The sequence below is a fragment of the Rana temporaria genome, chromosome 6, assembly GCF_905171775.1.
Source record: "Rana temporaria chromosome 6, aRanTem1.1, whole genome shotgun sequence".
NCBI lineage: Eukaryota > Metazoa > Chordata > Amphibia > Anura > Ranidae > Rana > Rana temporaria.
In genome coordinates, this window is record NC_053494.1 from 19,276,262 (window position 1) to 19,302,915 (window position 26,654).

A 26,654-nucleotide genomic window follows, 5' to 3' on the forward strand; every position below is an offset into this window, starting at 1 on the left:
CTAAAAAAAAAAGTTCATTCTGGACATTTCTACACGGGCCCCTTGGCGCTCTGTACCTTGCCATGGAATACGGTGAAAGGCTACTCGTGCCTCCAAACTGGCTGTGGCAGCTGCCGGGACTCTGCAGCAAAGGACTCTGGGAGCGGGACGAGGACTCCGAGGATGTGCTTTCCAGATAGCGACCTATTTCATAAAGAAGAAAAAAAAATATGGCGACTCACAGAAACCAATCAGAATCAATTCAGTGATCAGTAATTATTTACTCTTTACACTTTAATTTTTTTATGTCTGAACTGTTTAAATCAAAAATTTTATTAATTTTATTAATTTTTGTGTTACCTGTTAGCCCCAAGGAATGGGGGGGGAGCAATCCCCGAAACACTTGGGATTTGCCATCAATCTACCGTTAGTATACCGAGTTAAATATTTTTTAATTCACTCAAAATTATGTGACTGGCCTCTCCCCCAGCCATGGAGCTCTCTGGGAACACTGTGACACACCAAAGTCTGCATTTTATAAATGGGCTGTAAAATGTGGAGCAATACTGAGGTGTTGTCAGGTCACCTGTGGCCAGGTGACAAGTGCACCCCATTGGGGTCAGGGATGCACCACCTATGTCCGACTGCTGCGATAAGAGAGGAAGCGTGAACCCAAGATCGCCCAGGGCGCGGAGTCTAAGACCCAGCTTTGTGTTCACCAGAGCCTCTAGTGGTGAGGATGGCCTTCGCCACAGCTGGATCCAGGTCGCTACCCCTGGGATCCCCTAGGTCACGCTCCGCAGGGAGAGAGGGTAAGCATCAAGCAGGACAAGCGGTAGTGATGGGTAAGCCGAGGTCAGGGCAACAGGCAGACAAGGGTAACCGAGGGACAGGCAAAAGGTCAAGATCACAGGCAAACAGGAGAAGTCAGGGACGAGCCAAAAACGGTACACAGGAAGGTAAACGTAGCACACTGCAGACAGGAACTAAAGCTAACAACACGGTTAAACAGCACTGCAGGCTTGTAGTGCAACAGTTAATATAGACTTCCTGGGATGGCCTGGGTGGGGCCATACAGGAAGGAGAGGAGATAAGAAAATAACCAGAACAGAGTGAGGCCTCTAATGGACAGATAGAGACAGGTAAGCTGCCAGACTATTGCATATCCATGACAGGTGTATAGTGGAGAGCTGCTCTTCATTATAAATGGGCCCCTTTGTCCTTAGTGGATACTCTTAATTAGGAAATACAGCATCTTACTTACTGCCGTGCAATATGGGAGAACTCCGAGACGACCCGTCACTGTGGGAGCTGCATTTCTCCAGCAGTTCTGAGAATTCCTTTCTGAAATATCAGAAGAGAAGGTGTCATGTTTGAAAGTTACATTGTAGCATCACCATTTTTTTTTATTTTTATAAAAAATGTTTTTCTTTACTTTGCAATTTTTTTTAAAATTAGTTATTACATTGACATTGACGGATCAATTATTTAACCACTTGCAGACCACCCACAGTACATATACTGGGGCAGGTTGGCTCTATTGTGGAAAACAACGTACCTGTACGTCGTGTCATGTAAAAGATACTGTGGGCACCAGTGGCGGTGCGTCCATAGTGGGCGCAGGAGCGCCGCCCCCTCTCTCCTGCATCCGTCACTCAATACATAGATTCATACATTGCATGAATCTATGTATTGTCGCCGCTGCCGCCCACTATTCAGGTGGGTGGCCCCCTGTTGAGCGCCGGTGATCTGACGATATGGTTCCGGCTGTCGAGATGGTTCCTGTAAGGACTGCGCAGGCGCAATCCTTGCCGACGTAAATCATTGAACGTCCAGGGCGACGTGGAATTTGAGGTAAGTGGCCAGTCGGCCTCACGTCCTTGCTTTGTTTGGACGGCTTGCTACGCTCACTCGCTTCCCGATTACAGCCTCTGAGCTCTAATCGGCTTCCAAATGGTTAACCAGAGGGCTCACAGGCTGTGCATCCCCTGGTTAACACTGACACGCGTCTCAGCCAATCAGGTTCACCGGGTCTGGTTACCGGTCACCTGATTGGCTGAAGCGACATCGAAGGCGGGAGAAGATATTGAGGGTGCGTGGAGGGAGGATGGCTGACCCAAAAAAGGTAAGTCCCGGGCGGAGGGGCAATCTGGCGAAATTTTTCAGTCAAAGAGACATATGGCCAGATTCAGGTAGGGCAGCGTAATTTTGTGCGGGCGTAGCGTATGGTATTTACGCTACGCCGCCGCAAGTTAGAGAGGTCTAAAGGTCTTTCCTCTTCTTGGTCTTCCCCAGTGACGTAGCAGAGGTACGTCAGAGGGGGCAGGGTCACGTGACGGGTGGCTCTGCCTCCTCTATATAAGAAATGTCACAGCTTCAGCCGCTCATTCGCTGGGCTGTGCCCAGCGGTGAGAGGAGGTCCGGGATGCTGCTGCGCCGGATGGATGGATCTTCACATCGCCGGAGCGGAGATCACCCGACGCTGGATCTTCTCATCGCGGGAGATCACCCGCACCCGTCGCAGGATCAGGACAACGCTGGAAGCCGGGAACGAGTGGATTTTTCAGCGCTGGAGTATTTTTTTTTTTTTTTTAATAAAGGACTTTATTCTTTTGTGTCAGTGTGTTTTTTTACAATACTTTTTACTTCCTTCGTGAAATGGTAGAGGTACAGTGTACCCCATTACCATTTCACACAGGGGGGGGGTCAGGATCTGGGGGTCACCTTTGTTAAAGGGGTCTTCCAGATTCTGATAAACCTCCCGCCCGCATACCCCCACAACCACCGGGCAAGGGTTGTGGGGATGAGACCCTTGTCCCCATCAACATGGGGACATCCTCCCCATGTTGAGGGCATGTGGCCTGGTGCGGTTCAGGAGAGAGGGGGGGCCGCACTCTGTCCCCCCCTCTTTTCTGCGGCCGGCCAGGTCAACGTGCTCGGATAATGGGTCTGGTTATGGATATTTAGGGGGAACCGCAGGTCATTTTTGTTTTAAATTGACGGCGGGGTTCCCCTGAATATCCATACCAGACCTGAAGGGTCTGGTTATGGATATTTACCGGGAACCGCACGTCACTTTTGTTTTAAATTGACGGCGGGGTTCCCCTGAATATCCATACCAGACCTGAAGGGTCTGGTTATGGATATTTACCGGGAACCGCACGTCATTTTTGTTTTAAATTGACGGCGGGGTTCCCCTGAATATCCATACGACTTCTGGAGCTGGACTTCAAGAAAGGGTGAAATGTTTTTTATTAACGGACGTTAGAAAGGAATGATATAACGGATGTATATGGATATATACGGATAAACATTATCCGTTTTCAATAAAGGAAGAATGGTAAAATATTTATCCGTATGTATCCGTTATTAAATCCGTTAATAAACGTCCGTTAATAGGTGTAAAATGGATATTATAAAACGGACATACAATCCATAGTGTGAAAGAAGCCTTAGTCTAATTTAAGCGTATCTGGTTTCCAGAATACGCTTAAATTTACGACGTTCGTAGATTCAGAGTTACGACGGCGTATCTACTGATACGCCGGCGTAACTCTCTCTGAATCTAGCCAATAGTTTCAGTCCAAGAGAGAAGCCCGTACAACTGTGCAAGATTGAAGCAAAGGCTGAAAGTCAGCTTTAAAATGACTAGTGGGCTTAAAGGGGTTGTAAAGGTAAACGTTTTTTTCACCTTAATGCATTCCAGGTGAAAAAACATCCGTCAATACCGGTCCCCCCAGCCCCCCGTTTTACTTACCTGACCCCTCGAAAGTCGCGCGCTCGCTCCCGACACCCTCTTCTCCGCTCAGCCTGGCCGCTGATTGGTTACAGTGGATGGATTGAAAGCAGCGCAGCTATTGGCTCGCGCTGCTGTCAATCACATCCAATGACGCGGCGCACCGGGTGGGGGGGGGGGTTGAGCCGAGTGATACAGTGAGCGGCTGCCGCCGGCTGTATCATGGGAGGGCGCCCGCAAGAACTCAACACCATGCAAACTCTTTTGCATTAAGGTGTTGAGTCCTTGCGGGGAGGAGCCGAGACAGCCGCCGAGGGACCCCAGAAGACCAGGATTGGGGACACTCTGTGCAAAAGTAGCTGCACAGCGGAGGTTAGTATAACATGTTTTTTTATCTTTAGTGATCCTTTAATAAAGAGGACCTGTAATATAATTTGGACTTAAAATGAAATTGCTGTTTTGGGGGTCCAGCCGCGTCACATTAGGTCTGAGCATTTGGTGACACGATATCTGCAGAAGGCGAAGACTGGATTTTGGAAACAGCTAACCATCCCCTGGTCCTCTTGGCTGTGAAAGGGTTAAGGGCTCTCGTCGTTTCCTCCGGTCGGGAGTTATTTTTATTATTTGATGGTCAGCAAGCAGATCTGTCAGCAGAACCAACGTGCAGAGCCGATTACACCCCAGGGGGTCTGTCTGTCGGATCAAGACGCTTGGCCTTTATCCCATAATATGCCCAGCCTGCGGATAAAGAGCGCACGCTGTGCTGGGGGATTGGTCGCCATTTTTCGATGCTTTCAGTAGAACTTTTGTTCTTCTACCATAATCAGACAAATAAAGCGAGTGTGCAAAAGTAACCTTATTTTTTTCCCTTTCTATTTTCGTCTCCTGGCGGGGATTCTCATCGATTCCATTCGAATTTCCTGCTTAGGGATATCCGCCGGCAATCCTCCCCATAACACTGTACCAAATTATTATCTGCCACATGATAATGTGCACAAAGCACACCAAGAAGATGTAAGGCGGAATACACATGATAAATACGTTTGGACAATATTTTCTTATAGCGGCATTACATAACAGTTACATTTTATCCTCAAGGTTTTTATGAAATATCTTCTCTACATAAAATGAGATGCATACAGACAGATATGTTCTCCTGTGACAATGGAAATGAATGGACTAATAAATTGGACTTTTGGCGGTACAGGTCGTTAATGTAAAAGATCTATTAATATTAATTTTGTAAAAAATGCATAAATAGAAACTTGTATACATAGGGCCAGATTCTCGTAGATCGGCGTATCTTTGTGCGGGCGTAACGTATCCTATTTACGTTACGCCTCCGCAACTAAGACGGGCAAGTGCTGTATTCTCAAAGCACTTGCTCCGTAAGTTGCGGCGGCGTAGCGTAAATAGGCCGGCGTAAGCTCGCCTAATTCAAATGTGGAACAGGGGGCGTGTTTTATGTAAATAACTTGTGACCCGACGTGATTGACGTCTTTCACGAACGGCGCATGCGCCGTCCGTGGAAAATCTCAGTGTGCATTGCTCCAAAGTACGCCGCAAGGACGTATTGGTTTCGACGTGAATGTAAATGACGTCCAGCCCCATTCACAGACGACTTACGCAAACAACGTAAAAATTTTCAAAATTTGACGCGGGAACGACGTCCATACTTAATATTGGTACGCCGCATGTACGCCTCATAGCAGGGGTAACTTTACGCCGGGAAAAGCCGAACGTAAACGGTGTACTGCGTCGTCCGGGCGTACGTTCGTGAATTTGCGTATCTAGCTGATTTACATATTTCTAGGCGTAAATCAGCGTACACGCCCCTAGCGGCCAGCGTAAATATGCAGTTAAGATCCGACGGCGTAAGAGACTTACGCCGGTCGGATCCAATACAAATCTATGTGTAACTGATTCTAAGAATCAGGCACATAGATACGACCGCTCAGACTCAGAGATACGACGGCGTATCTGGAGATACGCCGTCGTATCTCCTTTGAGAATCTGGGACATAATTTCATGAAACAGTATCAGCATATGATATCAGTGCATCTAACACAAAGTAAGAGACATTTATACTTATACAGATACATTCACGGCATAAAAGCACATAGCGTCAAGAAGGTATAGAACTCTTAGGCCTCGTACACACGATAGGTTAACCAGAGGACAACGGTCTGATGGACCGTTTTCATCGGTTCACACCGATCGTGTGTGGGCCCCATAGGTTATTTATCCATAGGTTAAAAAAAAAGACAACTTGCTTTAAAATTAACCTATGGATTCCTAACCGATGGGAAAAAAACGATCGTTAGTAGGCACAACCATCGGTTAAAAATCCACGCATGCTCAGAATCAAGTCGACGCATGCTTGGAAACATTGAACTTCGTTTTTTTCAGCACGTCGTTTTGTTTTACGTCACCGCGTTCTGACACGATCGGTTTTTTAACTGATGGTGTGTAGGCATGATCAGTCAGCTTCATTGGTTAACCTATGACAACGGTCCTTCAGACCGTTGTCCTCTGGTTAACCTATCGTGTGTACGAGGTCTTAGTGTTTGAAGCTGAATCCAATATGCATAATGGTAGATCTTGCATTTACTCTCGACATGTTTCGCGTACAGGACGCTTCATCAGGAGCATAAAGGTGGATCAATCGAATCTCAAAGAGTCGATCCAACCACTGATTGTGTGGTAAAGAGTGTACAACGCTTTTAACCAAACCAGCCTCCTGGGCATGTGGTAGGTATTCGTTGTGTCTAAAGGTACAAAGGTAGGACTATGGTACAAACTGTTGGTAAACAGTATATGTAAATGGGCATAACAGCCCTAACTGGGATCCCACTGGCAGACCTTGGACTGAAGTAGACTCCAAATGGCAGATTGCCAATTGGCCAGATAGTAGAGGGGAGGTAACCACCTCACCAGCAAAAAAACGGAGGTCCATGCATAGGCGTCGTGAGGGATCACGGCGCCTATGCATGGACCTCCGTTTTTTTGCTGGTCTCTTTTCCTGGCTGGTTCAACTTCGTTATGATCAGACACTGTTCTACTTAATGACAGATTTATTTTTTCCATCAGCATAGAGATCCTGTGGGACATTCAGTAGTTGTGCAGTGCAGCCAGTGGTTTCGGTTTGTGAAGTGCAGCCAGAAATTGAGGAGTCTATGACTAATTTCTTAGAACTGCGATTGTGAACAGGTGTGCATTCCTAGTTCTCAGCTGCAACAATACAGTGAAACCTCGGATTACGAGCATAATTCATTCCAGGAGAATGCTCGTAATGCAAAGCACTCGCATATCAAAGCATGTTTCCCCATAGAAGTCAATGGAAACAAAAATTATTTGTTCCGCATTGACTTCATTGACATGCAATATCGCATTTGGCCAGAGGTGGGGGGGGCACCGGAGAGCTTCGTAAACACTTGGAAAGGCCGGAGGACAGCTTCGCTTGTGTCACGATCGCTATCGTGCCAAACAGACAGCAAGGCGTGGTCACGCCCCAAGTGGCTCTGGGTGGGATTGAACCCAGGACTTCTCCATTGTTGCTCCAGGTCTTTGCCTCTGAGCCACTTCTCAAGTTCATATTCTGCTTGCTGTTCATCAAAGCCTGGTTCTGAACTATGTGCTGATTGCCTGTCTTTGAATCTCCCTGCAATCTGCACCTGTTTATCCTGGTCCAGCTGAGGCAGGTTTCCTAATCAACCAGGGTATAAAGCCCTGCCTCACTATGAGGCAGGTGTCAGTTCATTGTTCTCTGATAGTCCTGTCTGTGCCAACGGTTCCTGTGATCCTGTAGTTGTCTTCAGCCTACAAGACTGACCCCGGCTTCTGACCCTTTTGGCTTACGTACCCTGGAATGCTGCTGTCTCCTGCCCTCTGACCCCGGCTTGTACTTTTGGACTTTCCCTGCCTTCTCCATCCCTTGACCCATGGCTTGTGCTCCGGACTTGTTTTTGGTTCCTGTCTGCATACCCTGAACTTTCCGTCAGTACTTACCTGACTCTCTCTGGAATCCTGGGCCACGGCTATACTTGACTATCCTGGGCTAATCTCTATCTAGCCCCCGTGCACAGACTCACAGCCCAGGTAGTGTCTTACCTGTATTACCGTGGGCTGTGTGTACCTGCAAGGGTGAGCTTACAAATCTGCAAAATGGACTCCACTCAAGGTAAGCCCTTACAGCTTGGCTCCGAACGGCTCTGGCGCCCCCTCACCTAGGGCCAAACGCAGTACTGGCAAAAGCAAAGAAAGAAAGGCGCACCAGCCTAGTGTGTTACCGTTGACAGGTTTAATAAAATAAAATGATAGTAGAAAACTACTTACAAGAGAACTGACATGGTAGGCTTATCAGCAACGTAGTTGTGGATACCCCTCGAACCGCACTCCAAAATAAGGGGGGATGTAGAGGTGTGTCACTGCCGGCTGACATGTTTCGAGGCGACAAAGACCTCTTCATCAGAGCTCAGCAGTGGTACTGCACACCACCGTGGCTTGAATCCTGCTCGTTTTGCGGGACAACACTCGCAAACTGAGTTAGGATTAAAAAAAAACACAGTGCTCGTATTGCAAAACACTCGTTAACCGCGTTACTTGCAATCCGAGTTTTCACTGTAATTACCATTCTCATGGGACAGGGCATTGTGCATGAAGATGTATTGTAGTTACGTCTGCCATGTCAGGTATGCATAATAACTGTATTATTTTTAGATATTCTTCTGTTTGGAGTTTATTGGACAAGTTCTCAGTATTTTAAGGCAGGTTCTCTTTATAGCCTAATTTCTGCATATGTCCTTGTTTGGAAGGACATAGAAGGGTGTCCTAAGCCATGAACATGTCTTAAGCTTTCTTTGGTTTGTAGCGGCCACGTCTGACGTCACTGGCTCCCTCCTGACAAGCGATGCCAGTTTGCGCAGATGGCGGGCTAAATTAGGATAAGGTTCAGAAGTCGGCTTCAGACAAGATAAGCGGGAGGAGAATTAGACTCAAGTTTTCTAGAAAGTCTACAAATCCAAGACACCATAACCTCGCTAAGGAGGGAAACAGCTGTTCTCATTTCTCCTACACCCAAGGACGACGCTGCGCTTCTCTAGTCCAAACCACAAGCCTGCTTAAAGCGCAAATACGGAGCTGAAACATTTTGTGTACCAAATCATTCAAATGGAATGTAGATCCTCTTGTGGTCGCTCGACTCCTGCTATGCAAAACAATGTGCTTTAGGGGGTTAGGGGGTGGCAATACAAGAGAGGAAAGCTTTCCAGAAACAATTACACCATGGCCATTTCCAGGGTGCCCTTTCCTAGCATCTACTTGCCAACAGGTGTGGACCTCAGTCTCTAGGGCCTCATGCCTGTCAGTGCGTCTGTAGGGACCAGTGGCGGTGCGTCCATAGTGGGCGCAGGAGCGCCGCCCCCTCTCTCCTGCACCCGTCACTCAACAATAGATAGATTCATGCATGAATCCACCTATTGTCGCCAGTGCCGCCCACTTTTCAGGTGTCCGGCCCCCTGTTGAGCAACGACCATCTGAATTACAGCAGTGGGTGTGTATTGGAAGTGCCTTATTAGAGCCAGAGGCTCTAATAGGCTTCCTGATGGGCTTCCTGATGGGCTCTAATCAGCTTCCAAATGGTTAAACAGAGGGCGCACATGCTGTGCTAGGGAATCGCTTCACTGTGAACAGGCCCAACTCACTGCTATTCCATGTTCAGGTGAACTAACTCACTTAACATTTAATAAAGATATACCGTATACACTCGAGTATAAGCCGACCTGAATATATGCTGAGGCACTTAATTTTACCACAACTGGGAAAACGTATTGACTTGAGTATAAGCCTAGGGGGTGGGAAATGCAGCAGCTACTGGTAAACAATGCCCATCTGCAGCCTCACTGTGCCCTTCTGCAGCCTCACTGTGCCCATTTTTAGCCTCACTGTGCCCATCTGTAGCCTTACTGTGCCCATCTGTAGCCTTACTGTGCCCATTTGTAGCCTCACTGTGCCCATCTGTAGCCTCACTGTGCCCATTTTCAGCCTCACTGTGCCCATTTTCAGCCTTACTGTGCCCATCTGCAGCCTTACTGTGCCCATTTGCAGCCTCACCTTATTTACCGTCTCCCGCTGTCTACTGTACTGTCAAGTTTGAGCCGCGGCTACAACAAAATGGTGGTGACTCCGAAACACTACAGGCCGCTGTTAGACCTCTAGAGGCGGATCACCAGTGCTATCCAGACATCTAGAGGCGGTCGCAGCAAATGCAGCAGCTACTGGTAAACAATGCCCATCTGCAGCCTCACTGTGCCCTTCTGCAGACTCACTGTGCCCAATTTCAGCCTCACTGTGCCCATCTGTAGCCTCCCTGTGCCCATCTGCAGCCTCACTGTGCCAATTTGCAGCCTCAATTTTCCCCATCTGTAGCCTCACTGTGCCCATCTGTAGCCTCACTGTGCCCATTTGCAGCCTCACTGTGCCCATCTGCAGCCTTACTGTGCCCATTTGCAGCCTCACCTTATTTACGGTCTCCCGCTGTCTACTGTACTGTCAAGTTTGAGCCGCGGCTACAACAAAATGGCGGTGACTCTGAAACACTGCAGGCCGCTGTTAGACCTCTAGAGACGGATCGCCAGCGCTATCCAGACCTCTAGGAGGTGGTCACAGCAACAGCTCAAAGTGGCCCTGGAGAGACCGGAGAGCAGCAAGTGGGACCCTCACTCGAGTATAAGCCGAGGGGGGCTTTTCAGCACAAAAAAAATGTGCTGAAGAACTCGGCTTATACTCGAGTATATACGGTACATAGCAAAGAAAGTTAAAGATAACACTTACCTTGCCTCATCATCCCGAGCGATGATGAGTCTCATGTAGCTGGAGGCTGACGCAGCGCGCAAAATGTCTACAGCTCTGTGAATAGGAAACACCAATGAGTGGCAGACATGTAGAATTAACAAGCAGCAATGGTGATGATGCTAGGGTTAGTATTATTATTATTATTATTATTATTATTAGGTCAGACAGTATGGCTACAATACAATTCAATACAGGAGGAATCAGAGGATATATAAAACATACAAGAGGAGCGCCAAACCAAATGCTTTACTGGTTCATCATAGAAACACATAAAACAGTTGACGCGTTTCAGGGGACCAACAGCACTTCTTCCCCCCCTTTTTATCAGAGCTGATTGAACTTTAACAAGGCTTTATTGGACTAAAATCGATAATCAGATGTATTGTTACTTGCTGGTAGATGAGGAAAAGAGTTGTGAACCGTTCGTCAGTATAAGCTGAGACAGTAAACTTTGGGCCAGATTCACAAAAGAGATACGATGGCGTATCTCCTGATACGCCGTCGTATCTCTGTGTTCCGGCCGTCCTAACTATGCGGTTGATTCATAGAATCAGTTACGCATAGATAGCCCTAAGATCCGACAGGTGTAATTGACTTACACTGTCGGATCTTAGGATGCAATTCTAGGCTGGCCGCTAGGTGGCGAGGCCATTGCGGTCGGCGTAGAATATGCAAATGACTAGTTACGGCGATTCACGAACGTCCGCGATGCCCGTCAATCTAAATTTACGTAGTTTCCGTAGCGATACGCGTCGTAAAGTTAGGGCTGCCTCCTAGTTGTTCTAAGCAATGTTAAGTATGGCCGTCGTTCCCGCGTCGAAATTAAAAAAATCACGTCGTTTGCGTAAGTCGTCCGTGAATGGCGCTGGACGCCATTTACGTTAACGTCTAAACAAATGACGTCCGTGCAACGTCATTTAGCGCAATGCACGTCTGGAAATTTTCCAGAGGGAGCACGCGCAGTACGTTCGGCGCGGGAACGCGCCTAATTTAAATGTTGCCCGCCCCATTTGAATTAGGCGGGCTTGCGTCGAGCGGATTTACGTTACACCAAATTCCTAAATCACGCTACAAATCGAAGGGAGAACGTAGATTTTCGGTCCAAGGACCACGGCTCTGGAATGCTCTACCCTCTACAATCCGCTTGGAGGAAAACCATCAGGCCTTTAGGAAAAAACTAAAGACCCACCTCTTCTGAAGGACCGGAATGACTCTGGACGGGAAGCGCCTTGAGGCGATTTAGTTTGCATTTGTTGCGCTATACAAGTTACTCACTCACTCACTCACCACCGCAAGTTTACAGGTAAGAGCTCTGTGAATCAGGCACTTACGCTGTAAACTTGCGGCGGTGTAACGTAAATCAGATACGTTACGCCGCCGCGGAGCAATGTAAATGTACCTGAATCTGGCCCTAAATTTCTATTTAATTATCTTTTTTACTGGGTCCATCTAAGCCTTAATGAGATTCACTAGTTCACTAAACCCTGATGAAGCTCTTATGAAGGGACGTTTTGTGAGCCCCAAAACGCGTCAGCTGTTCTAAGATGAACATATGATCTGGTCTGGCACTCCTTATTGTATGTTTTATGCTAAAAAAAAATCTGGGTTTCCTCCTGGAGGGGAACCTTTTATGTGAACATCCTTTCCAGAGTAAGTCAGTATTTTACATATAGTGGCCCGGATTCAGGGGCGGACTGACCATTGGGACTCTCGGGCACTGCCCGAGGGCCCAATGCCACTAGGGGGCCCCATCAGGGTTGCCAGGCTCAATAAAACCAGGGACAGTATGTACAAATCTGTGTTTTTTTTTACATCTGTCCCTGATATGTCCGAAACCGACATGCTTTTGATGTGAAATGCCTGAGATTTTAGCTGTCCCGCCTCTACACTGCCTCCTGGCGTGGTGGCCATCTATAAGCCCGGGGGCCCCATAATCTTCTATTGCCCGGGGGCCCGATGAGTTGTCAGTCCACCCCTGCCCGGATTCACAACGGAGTTACGACGGCGTATCTCCGGATACGCCGTCGTAACTCTGAGTTGCGCGGTCGTATCTATGCGCCTGATTCATAGAATCAGTTACGCATAGATTTCTATTAGATCCGACCGGCGTAAGTCTGTTACGCCGTCGGATCTTAACTGCATATTTACGCTGGCCGCTAGGGGCGTGTACGCTGATTTACGCCTAGAAATATGTAAATCAGCTAGAGACGCGAATTCACGAACGTACGCCCGGCCGACGCAGTACAGATACGCCGTTTACGTTAGGCTTTTCCCGGCGTAAAGTTACCCCTGCTATATGGTGGCGTACATGCGGCGTACCAATATTAAGTATGGCCGTCGTTCCCGCGACGAAATTTGAAAATTTTACGTTGTTTGTGTAAGTCGTCCGTGAATGGGGCTGGACGTCATTTACGTTCACGTCTAAACCAATACGTCCTTGCGGCGTACTTTGGAGCAATGTACACTGGGATATTCCACGGACGGCGCATGAAAAACGTCAATCACGTCGGGTCACATAACATTTACATAAAACAAACCCCCCTGTTCCACATTTGAATTAGGCGGGCTTACGCCAAAGTTATCTATGTCTCAGGGACTGAACTTTAGGACCTACAAACTGCTACAAAAAAAAAGTCTACAATTTGTGCAGAATGACCCGCCCCTTACCTCTCATTGGACACTCCCAGCAAACTTTCTCCATTCACTTCCAGAATCTGATCTCCAGGCTGGAGCCGCCCTAGATAGAACGCACAAGACAAATTTTTAGAGCAAACCTTGGAGAATAAATGAAAGTGTACCTGTCATAAGAAAAGCATGAAGAGTTGCCAATTTGTTACTTTTCTTTGAAAATGCTACTTAACGCTCCAGGGTCTCAGAGAATCCCGATTCCTCATAAGTAGGCGCGCTTAGGCCGGCCCATTTACGCTACGCCGCCGTAACTTAAGAGGCAAATGCTTTGTGAATACAGCACTTGCCTCTCTGACTTAAGGCGGCGTAGCGTATATGCGATACGCTACGCCGGCTCAAAGTTAAGCCAGTCTTTCTGAATCTGGCTATCTGTCTTTATAGTCTTGTACCTACCATGTTATGGCTTGTGACTGATTTTGCTTGGAAATGCTTAAAAATAAAACATTTCCTCTCACACTGCAGTGCTTTGTGGTGGCAGAGCTGAGCAATGGCCACACCCCCCAAAACAAGTGTCCTCACACAGACTTGTATGGAAGAGGAAGAAGGGCGCGTGTCTAACCAGGTCTGTTACAGAATGCTGATTACAGAGCTGAGTAATGGCCACACCCCTCAGCACAAGTGTTCTCACAAAAACCTGTATGGAAGAGGAAGAAGGGGGCTTATCTGACCCGGTCATTAAATAAATGCTGATTACAGAGCTAAGCAATGGCCACGCCCCCAAGCACAAGTTTCCTCACAAAGGCCAGGGCCCAGATTCACGTAGAATCGGGCAAATCTGCGGCGGCGTAACGTATGACATTTACGTTACGCCGCCGCAAGTTTTACGGGCAAGTGCTTGATTCACAAAGCACTTCCCTTTATAGTTGCGGCGGCGTAGCGTAAATCCCCCAGCGCAAGCCCGTCTAATTCAAATGATCCGGGTAGGGGGCGTGGATCATTTAAATTAGGCGCGTTCCCGCGTCGAACCTACTGCACATGTGCCGTCCCTAAAATTTTCTCATGTGCATTGCGCTAAATGACGTCGCAAGGACATCATTGGTTGCGTCCAGCCCCATTCACGGACGAGTTACGCAAACGACGTAAAATTTTAAAATTTTGACGCGGGAACGACGTCCATACTTAACATTGGCTGCGCCTCCTAATAGCAGGAGCAGCGTTACGACGAAAACGAGTTACTCAAACGACGTAAAAAACTACTGCCGGGCACACGTACGTTTGTGAATCGGCGTATCTAGGTAATTAGCATATTCTACGCCGACAACAACGGAAGCGCCCCTAGCGGCCAGCGTCAGAATGCACCCTAAGATACGACGGCATAAGAGACTTATGCCAGTCGTATCTTAAGCAAATTTCGGCGTATCTAGCTTTCTGAATACAGAAAATAGATACGCCGGCGCAGATTTGAATTTACGCGGCGTATCTATGGATACGCCGGCGTAAATTCTACCTGAATCTACCCCCCAGGTCTGTTACTGACTGCCAATTACAGAGCTGAGTAATGGCCACACCCCTCAGCACAAGTATCCTCACAAAAACCTGTATTACAGAGCTGAGCAATGGCCACGCCCCCAAGCACAAGTTTCCTCACAAAGGCCAGGTCTGTTACTGACTGCCAATTACAGAGCTGAGTAATGGCCACACCCTTCAGCACAAGTGCTCTCAGAAAACTTGTATGGAAGAGGAAGAAGGGGAATGTGTAACCAGGTGTGTTACTGACTGCTAATTACAGAGCTGAGTAATGGCCACACCCCTCAGCACAAGTGCTCTCAGAAAACTTGTATGGAAGAGGAAGAAGGGGGCGTGTCTTACCAGGTGTGTTACTGACTGCTAATTACAGAGCAGAGTAATGGCCGCACCCCTCAGCACAAGTGCTCTCAGAAAACTTGTATGGAAGAGGAAGAAGGGGGCGTGTCTTACCAGGTGTGTTACAAAGTGCACTAGATCTAACTCTGATGGCTTCTGGCCTGCACAGTCATATTTAGATGCCCTGCATGGCTGCTGTAACTGTCTACAAAATAAATGCTGTCAGGACAGAGTGTACATTCTATTTCCTTCAACAATTAAATGACACACTAGGACTGTGTTATATGCAGAACATACCGTCGTTAAAGGCCACACCTCCAGGGAGAATTCTTTTCACATAAACTCCGTATTCTTCTCTGCTAAATTCCCGCGATCCTCCAATGACCTTGATTCCTGTGGGGAAAGTTTTATGTTAGCAGTCAGCTGTTATTACTGAGCTCTGCTTCTGAAAATGCCTGGCTGCCATGATTGGATGGGTGATCTGTCTATCAAAGATTCCTGGACAAGGGGGAGGGGTTATACATGACGCTCGCAGCGGCGGCGGCAGTTATTGATTTGAAAGCTGCATTGTTCCCTGCGGTTTGAACATTGCGGCGGCGGCGGCTCCGGCTCCTACCCTACCCTACTCAGCACAGGTAGGCTGCATTGTGGGGGGAACTCCTGGCTGCTATTGTGGGGGGGGGAACTCCTGGCTGCAAAATGGGGGCATTTTGCTGCACTGGGGACACATGCTGCATTGGTAGACATGGGCAGGCTGAATTTTTGGGCACGGATAAAGTTGTTGTTAATATTTATTTTTATAACTTCTGCGTAAAACATTTAAGTGCCATTTCATGAGATTTATGAGGGCGTGTCTAGGGGCGGGATTGGGGGCGGGACATGGTAGGGGTTAGACGGGGCAACTGGTGGCGAGTACGCCTTGTGGCCTGGCCAGTAGCTCAGGACTTGATATTTTGAGCCCTGCTTTGTGTATTGTTACACTTACACTCGACATACTGTAGGTTCACTTTTATTCACTGGCGGCCTGTCCATATGGGGCGCATGGGCACCTGGTCCCTAATCTACATGCAGGGCGCCAGATTTGGATTTCATTGGGGGTTTTTTTTGTTATTTTTTTAAGCATATCATTAGAGCCCTGAGGCTCTAATTGGCTTCAAAAAAGGCAATGCTCTGCGCCCCGAGCTCACCCAGATGTGTGACAAATTAATATTCGCTATTGTCTTCCATGAATCTCCTCATGCCCAATCAGCAAGTGGGTCCTGAGTCCCAAATGGCCAGGGAGTCTTAGGACTCCCGCCCAATCGTGTCTCAGGACCCACTTCCTGTTCAGCCAGGAGGAGAAGCAACGGCCCCGGAACGAGGAGTGGAAAAAAGAAATGTTCCTGGACTGCCGCACTCCGATAGGCGATTTATTGAAACAAAATGAACAAAGGATCAAATCCAAAGCTGTATAACATCCAAAAATGCATGCAACACTGCAATCAATGGTAGAAAGTGGACATAGGGGACAAAAAAGCTAACATGTTTCACATCATGGATAGATGCTTAGTCATAGCTCCCTGGAACGAGGAGTAGTTGGAGCAAGGAGGCCTCTGATTCCCGCCTTCCCATCCATCTCCCGCAGGGGGGGGGCATTGGTTTGCCACCTCCCGAAAATATTGAGCACCAAGCCGCCACTGCTTTTATTGTTGTTTTGGCAGTGCTACACCACATATAATTTAGATATTTTAATATATTAGGTGACATTTGACCCAGAACAAGGCTGTTCATGTGACACTCTTCCTATTTACCTCTACTCTTGGTGGGAGGCGGTCCTCAGTGATTGATCACTGTATGTGAGTGCAGGGCACTGTGGAGATACCCCATTACAGGGCGGGTCCATGACACCCTGCACTCACAGGACGTCCTCAGTCTTTCAGATTGAATCTTTTGGGATGTCAGTGACCCTGGAAGACTGAGGACATCTAGTGATGAAAAGATATTATTGCGGGGGACAGCGCAGGAGAGGAGTTTTGAATTGAATACTTTAAGCACCTGCTGGGGGACGAGTTTTATGAATTTTTTTTTTTTTTTTTTTATAGTAAATAATGCATAAAAAATGATATCTCAGTGAGCCTATAGTGTCCTGCAAAGAGATACAACACCCTCTCCCTGATTGCTGGACACGGAGCTGTTATCTATTCCTCTCTTCCCGCTAGATAATCTCTTTATGTGACCTCCCCGGTGATGCGGCCACTAAATGATATTTTCATCTTTCCTCTTTCTAGGTTATGTTTCATAATACGTTGTGCTCTCATACTGATTCCTATAGCCCATTTTCATTCTCCTATCACTGCCTTAATTGAAATAATGGTTTCATAGTCCCTAAACAATCACAAATCCTCTTATATATACAGGGTGCTGCCAGACGACTAAATCCAGGACGATTAGGCGGAAGGGGCGATCGTTTTACCTTGTGGGTCCTGGAGACTCCTGAATCCCGCCCGCCATAGAGGAAGGGCACAGCTGACAAAGGTCAGGGTTCAATGCCATTCATTCATGTTTATAATTTTAAGCACTAACATATTTCTGTATACAAGTTTTATTTTATTATTATTATTTTTAATTTTTTTTTTTTTTTTTTACACAGAACACTATAATACTTTAAAAATCTCTAAATGTAATCATCTTAAAGCTAAAGTTTAATCTGCTTATATTTTTCCTTCCCTGGTCCCCTTCCCCCATGATCATGATGGTGGGACAGAAAAAACAAAGGGCCAGATTCAGGTACATCTGCGGCGGCGTAACGTATCGCATTTACGTTACACCGCCGCAAGTTTTACGGGCAAGTGCTTGATTCACAAAGCACTTGCCTGTAAAGTTGCGGCAGCGTAGCGTAAATCCCTCCGGCGCAAGCCCACCTAATTCAAATGATCCGGGTAGGGGGCGTGGATCAATTAAATTAGGCGCGTTCCCGCGCCGAACGTACTGCGCATGCTCCGTTTCGAAATTTCCTGCCGTACTTTGCGCGAAATGACGTTGCACCGACGTCGTTTTTTGAACGTAGACGTGAGTTACGTCCTTTCCTATTCACGGACGACTTACGCAAAAAAAAAAAAATTCAATGCATTTTTTTACGTCGTTTGCCTTCGGCTTTTTCCGGCGTATAGTTAAAGCTGCTGTTATGAGGCGTACTCAATGTTAAGTATGGCCGTCCTTCCCGCGTAGAAATTTGAAATTTTTACGTCGTTTGCGCAAGTCGTTCGCGAATAGGGATTTGCGTAGAATGACGTCACCGTCGGAACCATTGGCTTGTTCCGGGTTAATTTCGAGCATGCGCACTGGGATACCCCCACGGACGCTACACTACGCCGCCGTAACTTATGGTGCGGATTCTTTGTGGATTAAAAAAAAAAAGTTACGGCGGCGTAGTGTATCTTAGATAAATGCGCCGCTGTACAAGGATCTGCCCCTAGATGTGCAAAGCTGGTAGAGACATCCCCAAAAAGACTTGCAGCTGTAATTGCAGAGAAAGGAGGTTCTACAAAGTATTGACTCAGGGGGGGCGCCATACAAATGCCCCCCACACTTTTCACATATTTATTTGTAAAACATTTTGAAAACCATTTATAATTTTCCTTCCACTTCACAATTATGTGCCACTTTGTGTTGGTCTATCACATAAAATCCCAATAAAATACATTTACATTTTTGGTTGTAACATGAGAAAATGTAGAACATTCCAAGGGGTATGAATACTTTTTCAAGGCACTGTAGATCACCTATTTCCTACATGAGCCCAACATCACCACAGGTTGTGATTGAATGGAGATGGAGGTTGTTGGGAGATCGGTGAACACCTATTTACTGATCTCTCCTACATTGAATAAGCTCAGAAGCTCTCAGCAATAAAATACATTAAAAAGAGAAAATTAAGATATATAGATAAAAGAAAGTATAGTCACCCAATCCATTGGCGCAGTCATTGAACTCCATGCAGTACACAGATCTGTCTATTCCGTAAGGACCCATTAGTGTCCTGTAGAAGACAAAAAAAAACCTGAAATTTAACATGGTCAGCGGATAGTTCCTTTAACCGGTTAAGACCCGGACCAATATGCAGGTAAAGGACCTGGCCCCTTTGTGCGATTCGGCACTGCGTCGCTTTAACTGACAATTGCGCGGTTGTGCGACGTGGCTCCCAAACAAAATTGGCGTCCTTTTTTTCTACAAATGAAGCTTTCTTTTGGTGGTATTTGATCACCTCTGCAGTTTTTATTTTTTGCGCTATTAACAAAAATAAAGTGACAATTTTGAAAAAAAAATGCAAAGGGTCAGATTCACAAAAGAGATACGACGGCGTATCTCCTGATACGCCGTCGTATCTCTGAGATACGATTGGCGTATCTATGCGCCTGATTCATAGAATCAGGTTACGCATAGATAGCCCTAAGATCCGACAGGTGTAATTGACTTACACCGTCGGATCTTAGGATGCAATTCTAGGCCGGCCGCTAGGTGGCGATTCCATTGCAGTCGGCGTAGAATATGCAAATGACTAGTTACGGCGATTCACGAACGTCCGCTTTGCCCGTCGATCTAAATTTACGTAGTTTTCGTAGAGATGCGTCGAGTAAAACTAAGCATGCCCTCTAGGTGGTCTAACCAATGTTAAGTATGGCCGTCGTTCCCGCGTCGAAATTTAAAATTTCACGTAGTTTGCGTAAGTCGTCCGTGAATGGCGCTGGACGCCATTTACGTTAACGTCAAAACGAATGATGTCCTTGCGACGTCATTTAGCGCAATGCACATCGGGAAATTTTAGGGACGGAGCATGTGCAGTACGTTCGGCGCGGGAACGCGTCTAATTTAAATGGTCCCCACCCCATTTGAATTAGGTGGGCTTGCGCCGGGCGGATATACGCTATGCCGCCGCAAGTTTACAGGTAAGTGCTTTGTGAATCAAGCACTTACGCTGTAAACTTGCGGCGGTATAACGCAAATGGGATATGTTACGCTGCCGCAGCGTAACGCAATTCTCTGTGAATCTGGCCCAATATTTTTTACTTTTTACTATAATAAATATCCCCCAAAAATATATATAAAAAACATTTTTTTCCTCAGTTTAGGCCAAAACGTATTCTTCTACCTATTTTTGCAATAAACGTTTATTGATTGGTTTGCGCAAAATTTATAGCGTTTACAAAATAGGGGATAGTTTTATGGCATTTTTATTAATATTTTTTTTTTTTTACTAGTAATGGCGGCTGTAACGGAATGGCCTGTGACACCCAGAGACTTTTGAAGGATGGGGGGTACTTCTGTGCCAGCTGCACTAATGATTCTTGGGTCTAGGGTCATCCTATGTCCCTTTTGGGCATAGGATGACTGAGAACTGATATCTCGGATTACATGAGATGGGACATTAATGATAATTCATGTAGTGCAGGATCTTGAAATATTACAGGTTGCTTATTCTGACCCCCAACAGGTCAATAAGAATGTCTCATAGACTGTTGAGATGCTAATTAAGACTGCCTATTGTGGGATGTTTAAGTGTCTTGCTGTGATTGCATTCTGTGTCCATTGTGCTAATTAGGTCTGCTTCTACAGACCATTTCATTGTGTATGCTAATGACACTGTTTTGTGTGAAAAGTCTATTGATGATAGATATGTGTTGGCAGTCTGAACGGTCAGATGTCTCATTTCTAAGGTATAGTGAATTAGCATGTCAATTATGTTTAGTAAAGGAATGTGTTTTGTGTAACAGGTGGGGATCACTTATCGCAGAGCCAGACCGTCTGGATAATGATTAGTAATTAGCCCATCTGAATGTGTATTGAAGCCCCCATTGTGTGATGTTGGGGGTGGAGAGTTTCATTGTCCCTGTAACATGCTTTTTGGTTGCGAACTGTATAAATACCTGAGTTTTACCATTAAAAGATTCATTCGTTTTGGAACCAGTAACAGAGCTGTATGTCTCGTTATTCTGGGAAATGGAATGGGTCCTGTCTGCTGGATTGTGGAGTGTCGGATAAGCTGTCGTGGTTGGTGGAATGGAAGATTGTAAACGGTGGTGACCGTTACAGCGGCGATCAGCGTTTTTTTTTCGTGACTGCAACATTATGGCGGACACATCGGACACTTTTGACACATTTTTGGGACCATTGTCATTTTCAAAGCGAAAAGTGCTATAAAAATGCACTGGTTACTGTGAAAATGACAATGTCAGTGAAGGGGTTAACCACTAGGGGGCGCTGTAGGGGTTAAGTGTGACCTCATGTGTGTTTCTAACTGTCGCGGCTGGACGTGTGACGTCAGTGATCGTCGTTCCTTATATCAGGGAACAAATGATCACTGACAGTGCCACACAGAAGAACGGGGAAGGTGTGTTTACACTCACACCTCTCCCTGGTCTTCAGCTCCTGTGACCCGATTGTGGGACACCAGCGTCGATCGGGTCTGCGGGTCCCACGGGCGCGTTCACGGAGCTTCGGACCGGGTGGGCTTTTAAAGGGGACGTATGTATACGTCCATGTGCCCAGCCGTGCCATTCTGCCGACGTATTTAGTCGTGCGGCGGTCCTTAAGTAAGTCATGTATATAGAAATTATAGAAAAGAAGGGCCAGATTCACAATTGAAATACGCCGGCGTATCTACTGATACTCCGGCGTATTTTCAAATTTGCCGCGTCATAGCGTTGTTTTGAATCCTCAAAACAAGTTACGACGGCTTTAGGCTTCGATCCGACAGGCGTACGGCTTCGGATCGTAGGTGTAATACTCCGGCACCCGCTGGGTGGAGTTTGCGTCGTTTTCCGCGTCGGGTATGCAAATTAGCTGTTTACGGCGATCAACAAAGGTACGCTCGTTCGTCGCATTCTCTTACGTCGTCGCTAGTCGGCTTTTCCCGTCGTAAAGTTACGAGTGCTATTTAGGTGGTGTAAAATTAGAACATCCATGTTAAAGTATGGCCGTCGTTCCCGCGTCAAATTTAAAAATGTTTTTTTTTTGCGCAAGACGTCCGGGAATACGAAAGGACGTAACGCACGTCGCCGTTTAAAAAACAGGTCGGGGCGCCGTAATTTCGCGCAAAGCCCGGCGGGAAATTTCCTAACGGAGCATGCGCAGAACGTTCGGTGCGGGAACGCGCCTAATTTAAATGGTACACGTCCCATTTGAATTAGGCGGGCTTGCGCCGGATGGATTTACGTTACGCCGCCGCAAGTTTACAGGCAAGTGCTTTGTGAATCAAGCACTTACGCTTAAAACTTGCGGCGGTGTAACGTAAATGACATACGTTACGCCGCAGCGCAAGTACGTGAATCTGGCCCGAAGAGTATTAATTCAACAGACAGTTGCTCTTCTAGCCTTGTTCTCCATAATTCCTTTCCTACACATTCCAAAATTCCTTTGCTGTATATTTCTGCTCAATTGCTCATTTGGCTCCTAAAGCTGAGCCACGGGCAGCGCCGCCTCCGTCTTGGTAGAAAAGTTTGGATCTGACATTAAAGTGTACCTGTGGGGGATTTTTATTTTACATCCGTAGTTATTAATCCAGTGTGAAGGTATCTGGAGGCGCCTGCCATGAATAGCGTGTAAGGATAAAAAAATAACGGTTTGCTTTACGTTCCACAATAAGTAACAAATAACGGTTACAATGTAGACGTTTGGATAGAGTCAGTTATTTTTTTGCTGCCTGTGCCCTGATGGGGGGGATTTCCCCTCACTTCCTGTCCCGGTGACTCAACAGGAAATCATTTTTGCTCTGTACTGTGTCCTGTTATTATTTTAGCCTCATGCCCACAGTAGGTTAACCACGTGTCCTGGATTGCCCGGGACAGTCCCGCATTTTGCAGGTCTGTCCCGGGCACCTTCATTCCGGGACAATACAGTGTCCCGGAATGAAACTGACACAGCCACCCCCCGGCAGTGTTGCCAACCGTCCATATTTTTATGGACAGTTCGTAAAAACGGGCACTTTTTTCCCCCGTTCGTAAATGTCCGTGGTTGCGGGAATGTGCCAGTAAAAATAGCAGAGATCGGTTCGGCTTGGAACTGCGCATGGACATTGGAGGCAGGGGGTGATTGTGGATTCGGTGGCACCGCAGAGGGGGGTGGAGGCAAGGGGCAATAAAGGCAGGGGGAGATTGGAGGCAGGGGGTGCTAGTGGCACCGCAGAGGGTGATGGTGGCACCGCAGAGGGTGGGGGATAGAGACAGGGGTTGTTGGTGGCACCGCAGAGGGGGATGGAGGCAGGGGACGATGGAGGCAGGGGACGATGGAGGCAGGGGGCCTGGGGGAGATTGGAGGCAGAGGGAGATTGGAGACAGGGGGTGTTAGTGGCACCGCAGAGGGGGATAGTGGCACCGCAGAGGGTGGGGGATAGAGACAGGGGTTGTTGGTGGCACCGCAGAGGGGGATGGAGGCAGGGGACGATGGAGGCAGGGGGCCTGGGGGAGATTGGAGGCAGGGGGAGATTGTGGCACCGCAGATGTGACTAAATAATTTGCCCTTATTATATCGAAAATAACAAAAATATGTTTTTTATCTTAATATCTACCTTAAATCACGTTGCTATTTGCCTAGCGTACTTGTTTGTAGCCCAAATACTGAAATTTGCACCTAAAAATTTAATTTAGTAACTTTTGTGAAATGCCAGTAAAAACATGGCTGCGCCAGTAAATTTCGGGTGTCGTGCCAGTAAATTTCAATCTGGTAGGTTGGCAACACTGCCCCTGGGACAATCTGATGCCCCCAAAAAAGGCCGCCACATCACCGCTTTACTCACTGACAGTACTTGTCCTGGCCGGGAATGCATGGAGGATCACAATCCCCGCCCCCTGCTGGTGATTGGAGAAATCATAAATCCCGCCTCTTGTGTCCAATCACTGTGCTGTGATTCGTTACAGCACAAGCTGATTTTTGGGAAGGGGGGTGTCCCAAAATGTCAGTTTGGAAATGTGGTCACCCTAGCCCACAGGCGCATATAATGTAAATTGCGAGTATATTTCGGTGCTCAAGATCTACAGTTGCTGCATACAACTGACCATAATGGTAAATGGGCACAGCAACTGTGTGGAAATACACCCTCAATTTATGATATACAACTGTAAGTGATATAACTAAAAGTAGAACTAAAGGCAAAACATATGTATTCATTTTAGATGAGTTATAACCCTTGTTAGCCTTTTTCGACCCTCTGTGTCCCATTGGGGACATTCCCCTTCACTTCCTGTCCCATAGCCAAAACAGGAAGTAAGAGGAAATCTCTCCCAAGTTAGGAAATCCCTGGTTGCCACCAGAACTGGTGTCTCCATTGGAAGATTTCCGACAGGTCCTCTTCTATAATCAACTGCGGTGAGTGCAGGCAAGGACAGAACTAGTCCCAGCTCCTAATATCGATACAAGGAGGAAAGAAGGTCCTATAAGCTGCACATCACTACAAGACTCTGTGTATAGTGTAAAACAGCCTCTGCCCAGGCTCCAACGCGTTTCGTCCCGCCCTAAGGCTTAGTCATGGGAGGTCATGAGGGAGAGATATACAATTTTGCCCCTGTTCAAAGCATTAGTTTTCCCCTTTTTTCACATTAGTAGGACCTCATCTGGAATATGCAGTTCAGTTTTGGGCTCCAGTTCTCAAAAAGGATATCGGGGAACTGGAGAAAGTGCAGAGAAGGGCAACCAAACTGATAAGAGGCATGGAGGAGCTCAGCTATGAGGAAAGATTAGAGGAACTAAATTTATTCTCTCTTGAGAAGAGGAGAATAAGGGGGGATATGATCAACATGTACAAATATATAAGGGGTCCATATAGTGAACTTGGTGTTGAGTTATTCACTTTACAGTCAACACTGAGGACAAGGGGGCACTCTTTACATCTAGAGGAAAAGAGATTTCATCTCTAAATTCTGAAAGGTTTGTTCACAGTAAGAGCTGTGAAAATGTGGAACAGACTCCCTCCAGAGGTGGTTCTGGTCAGCTCAGTAGATTATTTTAAGAAAGGCCTGGATACTTTCATAAATGTACAGAATATAACTGGGGACTAACATTTATAGGTAAAGTTGATCCGGGGAAAATCCGATTGCCTCTCGGGGGATCAGGAAGGAATTTTACCCCTGCTGTAGCAAATTGGATGATGCTCTGCTGGGGTTTTTCGCCTCCCTCTGGATCAACTGTGGGTATAGAGTTGGGTATATGGGATTGTATTATATATATCTATATATACCGTATTTGCCGGCGTATAAGACGACTGGGCGTATAAGACGACCCCCTATTTTTCCAAGAAAAATGTTGGTTTTGGGATATACTCGCCGTATAAGACTACCCCCTTCCTACTAGTCTGTCTGGAAGCTAAGGGGTAGCCAGAACAACCGCTGACAGGAACAACCACTGACAGAAACAGGCTTTTTTCAAATCTCACTGTGCTATTACATTACATTACATGCCCCACTGTGCCATTCCATTACATGCCCCACTGTGCCGTGCCATTACATGCCCTACTGTGCCATGCCATTACATGCCCCACTGTGCCATTCCTTGCCCCCACTGTGCCATTCCATTACATGCCCCACTGTGCCGTGCCATTACATGCCCCACTGTGCCATTCCATGCCCCCACTGTGCCATTCCATGCCTCCACTGTCCATCACATGCCTCCACTGTCCATCACATGCCTCCACTGTTCATTACATGCCTCCACTGTCCATCACATGCCTCCACTGTTCATTACATGCCTCCACTGTCCATCACATGCCTCCACTGTTCATTACATGCCTCCACTGTCCATCACATGCCTCCACTGTGCCGGCCAAGACGATCTCCCTACCTTATTTCTTTGCTGCGGACATCCATGTTTCAGGCTGTGGACATCCATGATTCAAAAGCCGTGCCTCCTCCTCAGACTGTTCCGGCTGATAGGCGGAACACTAATTTCCCCAGCGGGACCTCTGTTCAGTGTTCCGCCTATCACGGACGTCCTCTCGTCCGAGGATGAGAAGGCATCCGTGATAGGCGGAACACTAAACAGAGGCCCTGCTGGGAAAATTAGTGTTCCGCCTATCACAGAACAGTCTGAGGAGGAGGCGCGGCTTTTAGATCATGGATGCCCGCAGCCTAAAACATGGATGTCTGCAGCCTGACGGAGATAGATCCGGCGTATAAGACGACCCCCGACTTTGGATGCATTTTTTTGCATCCAAAAGGTTGTCTTATACGCCGGCAAATACGGTATATATATATATATATACACACACACACTTTTTTTATGGTTGAACTGGATGGACTTGTGTCTTTTTTCAACCTGACTAACTATGTAACTAAGTCATGGGAGCAGGGGGCGAAACCTGTTGGGGAAAGCGAGTCTTGTAGTGATCTGCGGCTTATAGGACCTTCTACACAGGGTTTTGTAGTGATGTGTTGATTATAGGACCTTTTTTTCCCCTGTGCCTTATGCATGTAGTGTGAAAACACGCACAAAAAGGCATTTGCTGGATGTGAACCTACATATATAAACAGTCCACTTTTGATGAAAAAAAAAAAGAAAATCCCCTCTGGGTGATCTATGTATATTGAAAGGATTTTAACAAAGTTTGTTGCAGATTCCTACTTTTTATTAT

At 46.9% G+C, this 26,654-nt stretch overlaps 1 protein-coding gene across 2 annotated transcripts in view; it reads right to left on the reverse strand.

Moving 5' to 3' along the window:
- The window catches only part of LOC120943213 (syntaxin-binding protein 4-like), a 70,276-nt gene that overhangs the window by 25,157 nt on the left and 18,465 nt on the right, over positions 1-26,654 (reverse strand). For both annotated transcript variants that reach the window (XM_040356390.1, XM_040356391.1), the window contains exons 2-7: positions 19,003-19,076; positions 15,356-15,451; positions 13,235-13,304; positions 10,547-10,621; positions 1,244-1,323; positions 57-183 (exon numbers count right to left, since the gene is read on the reverse strand). In XM_040356390.1, coding sequence (XP_040212324.1) covers positions 57-183; positions 1,244-1,323; positions 10,547-10,621; positions 13,235-13,304; positions 15,356-15,451; positions 19,003-19,076 — 522 coding nt within the window. The remainder of the gene's footprint in view (positions 1-56; positions 184-1,243; positions 1,324-10,546; positions 10,622-13,234; positions 13,305-15,355; positions 15,452-19,002; positions 19,077-26,654) is intronic.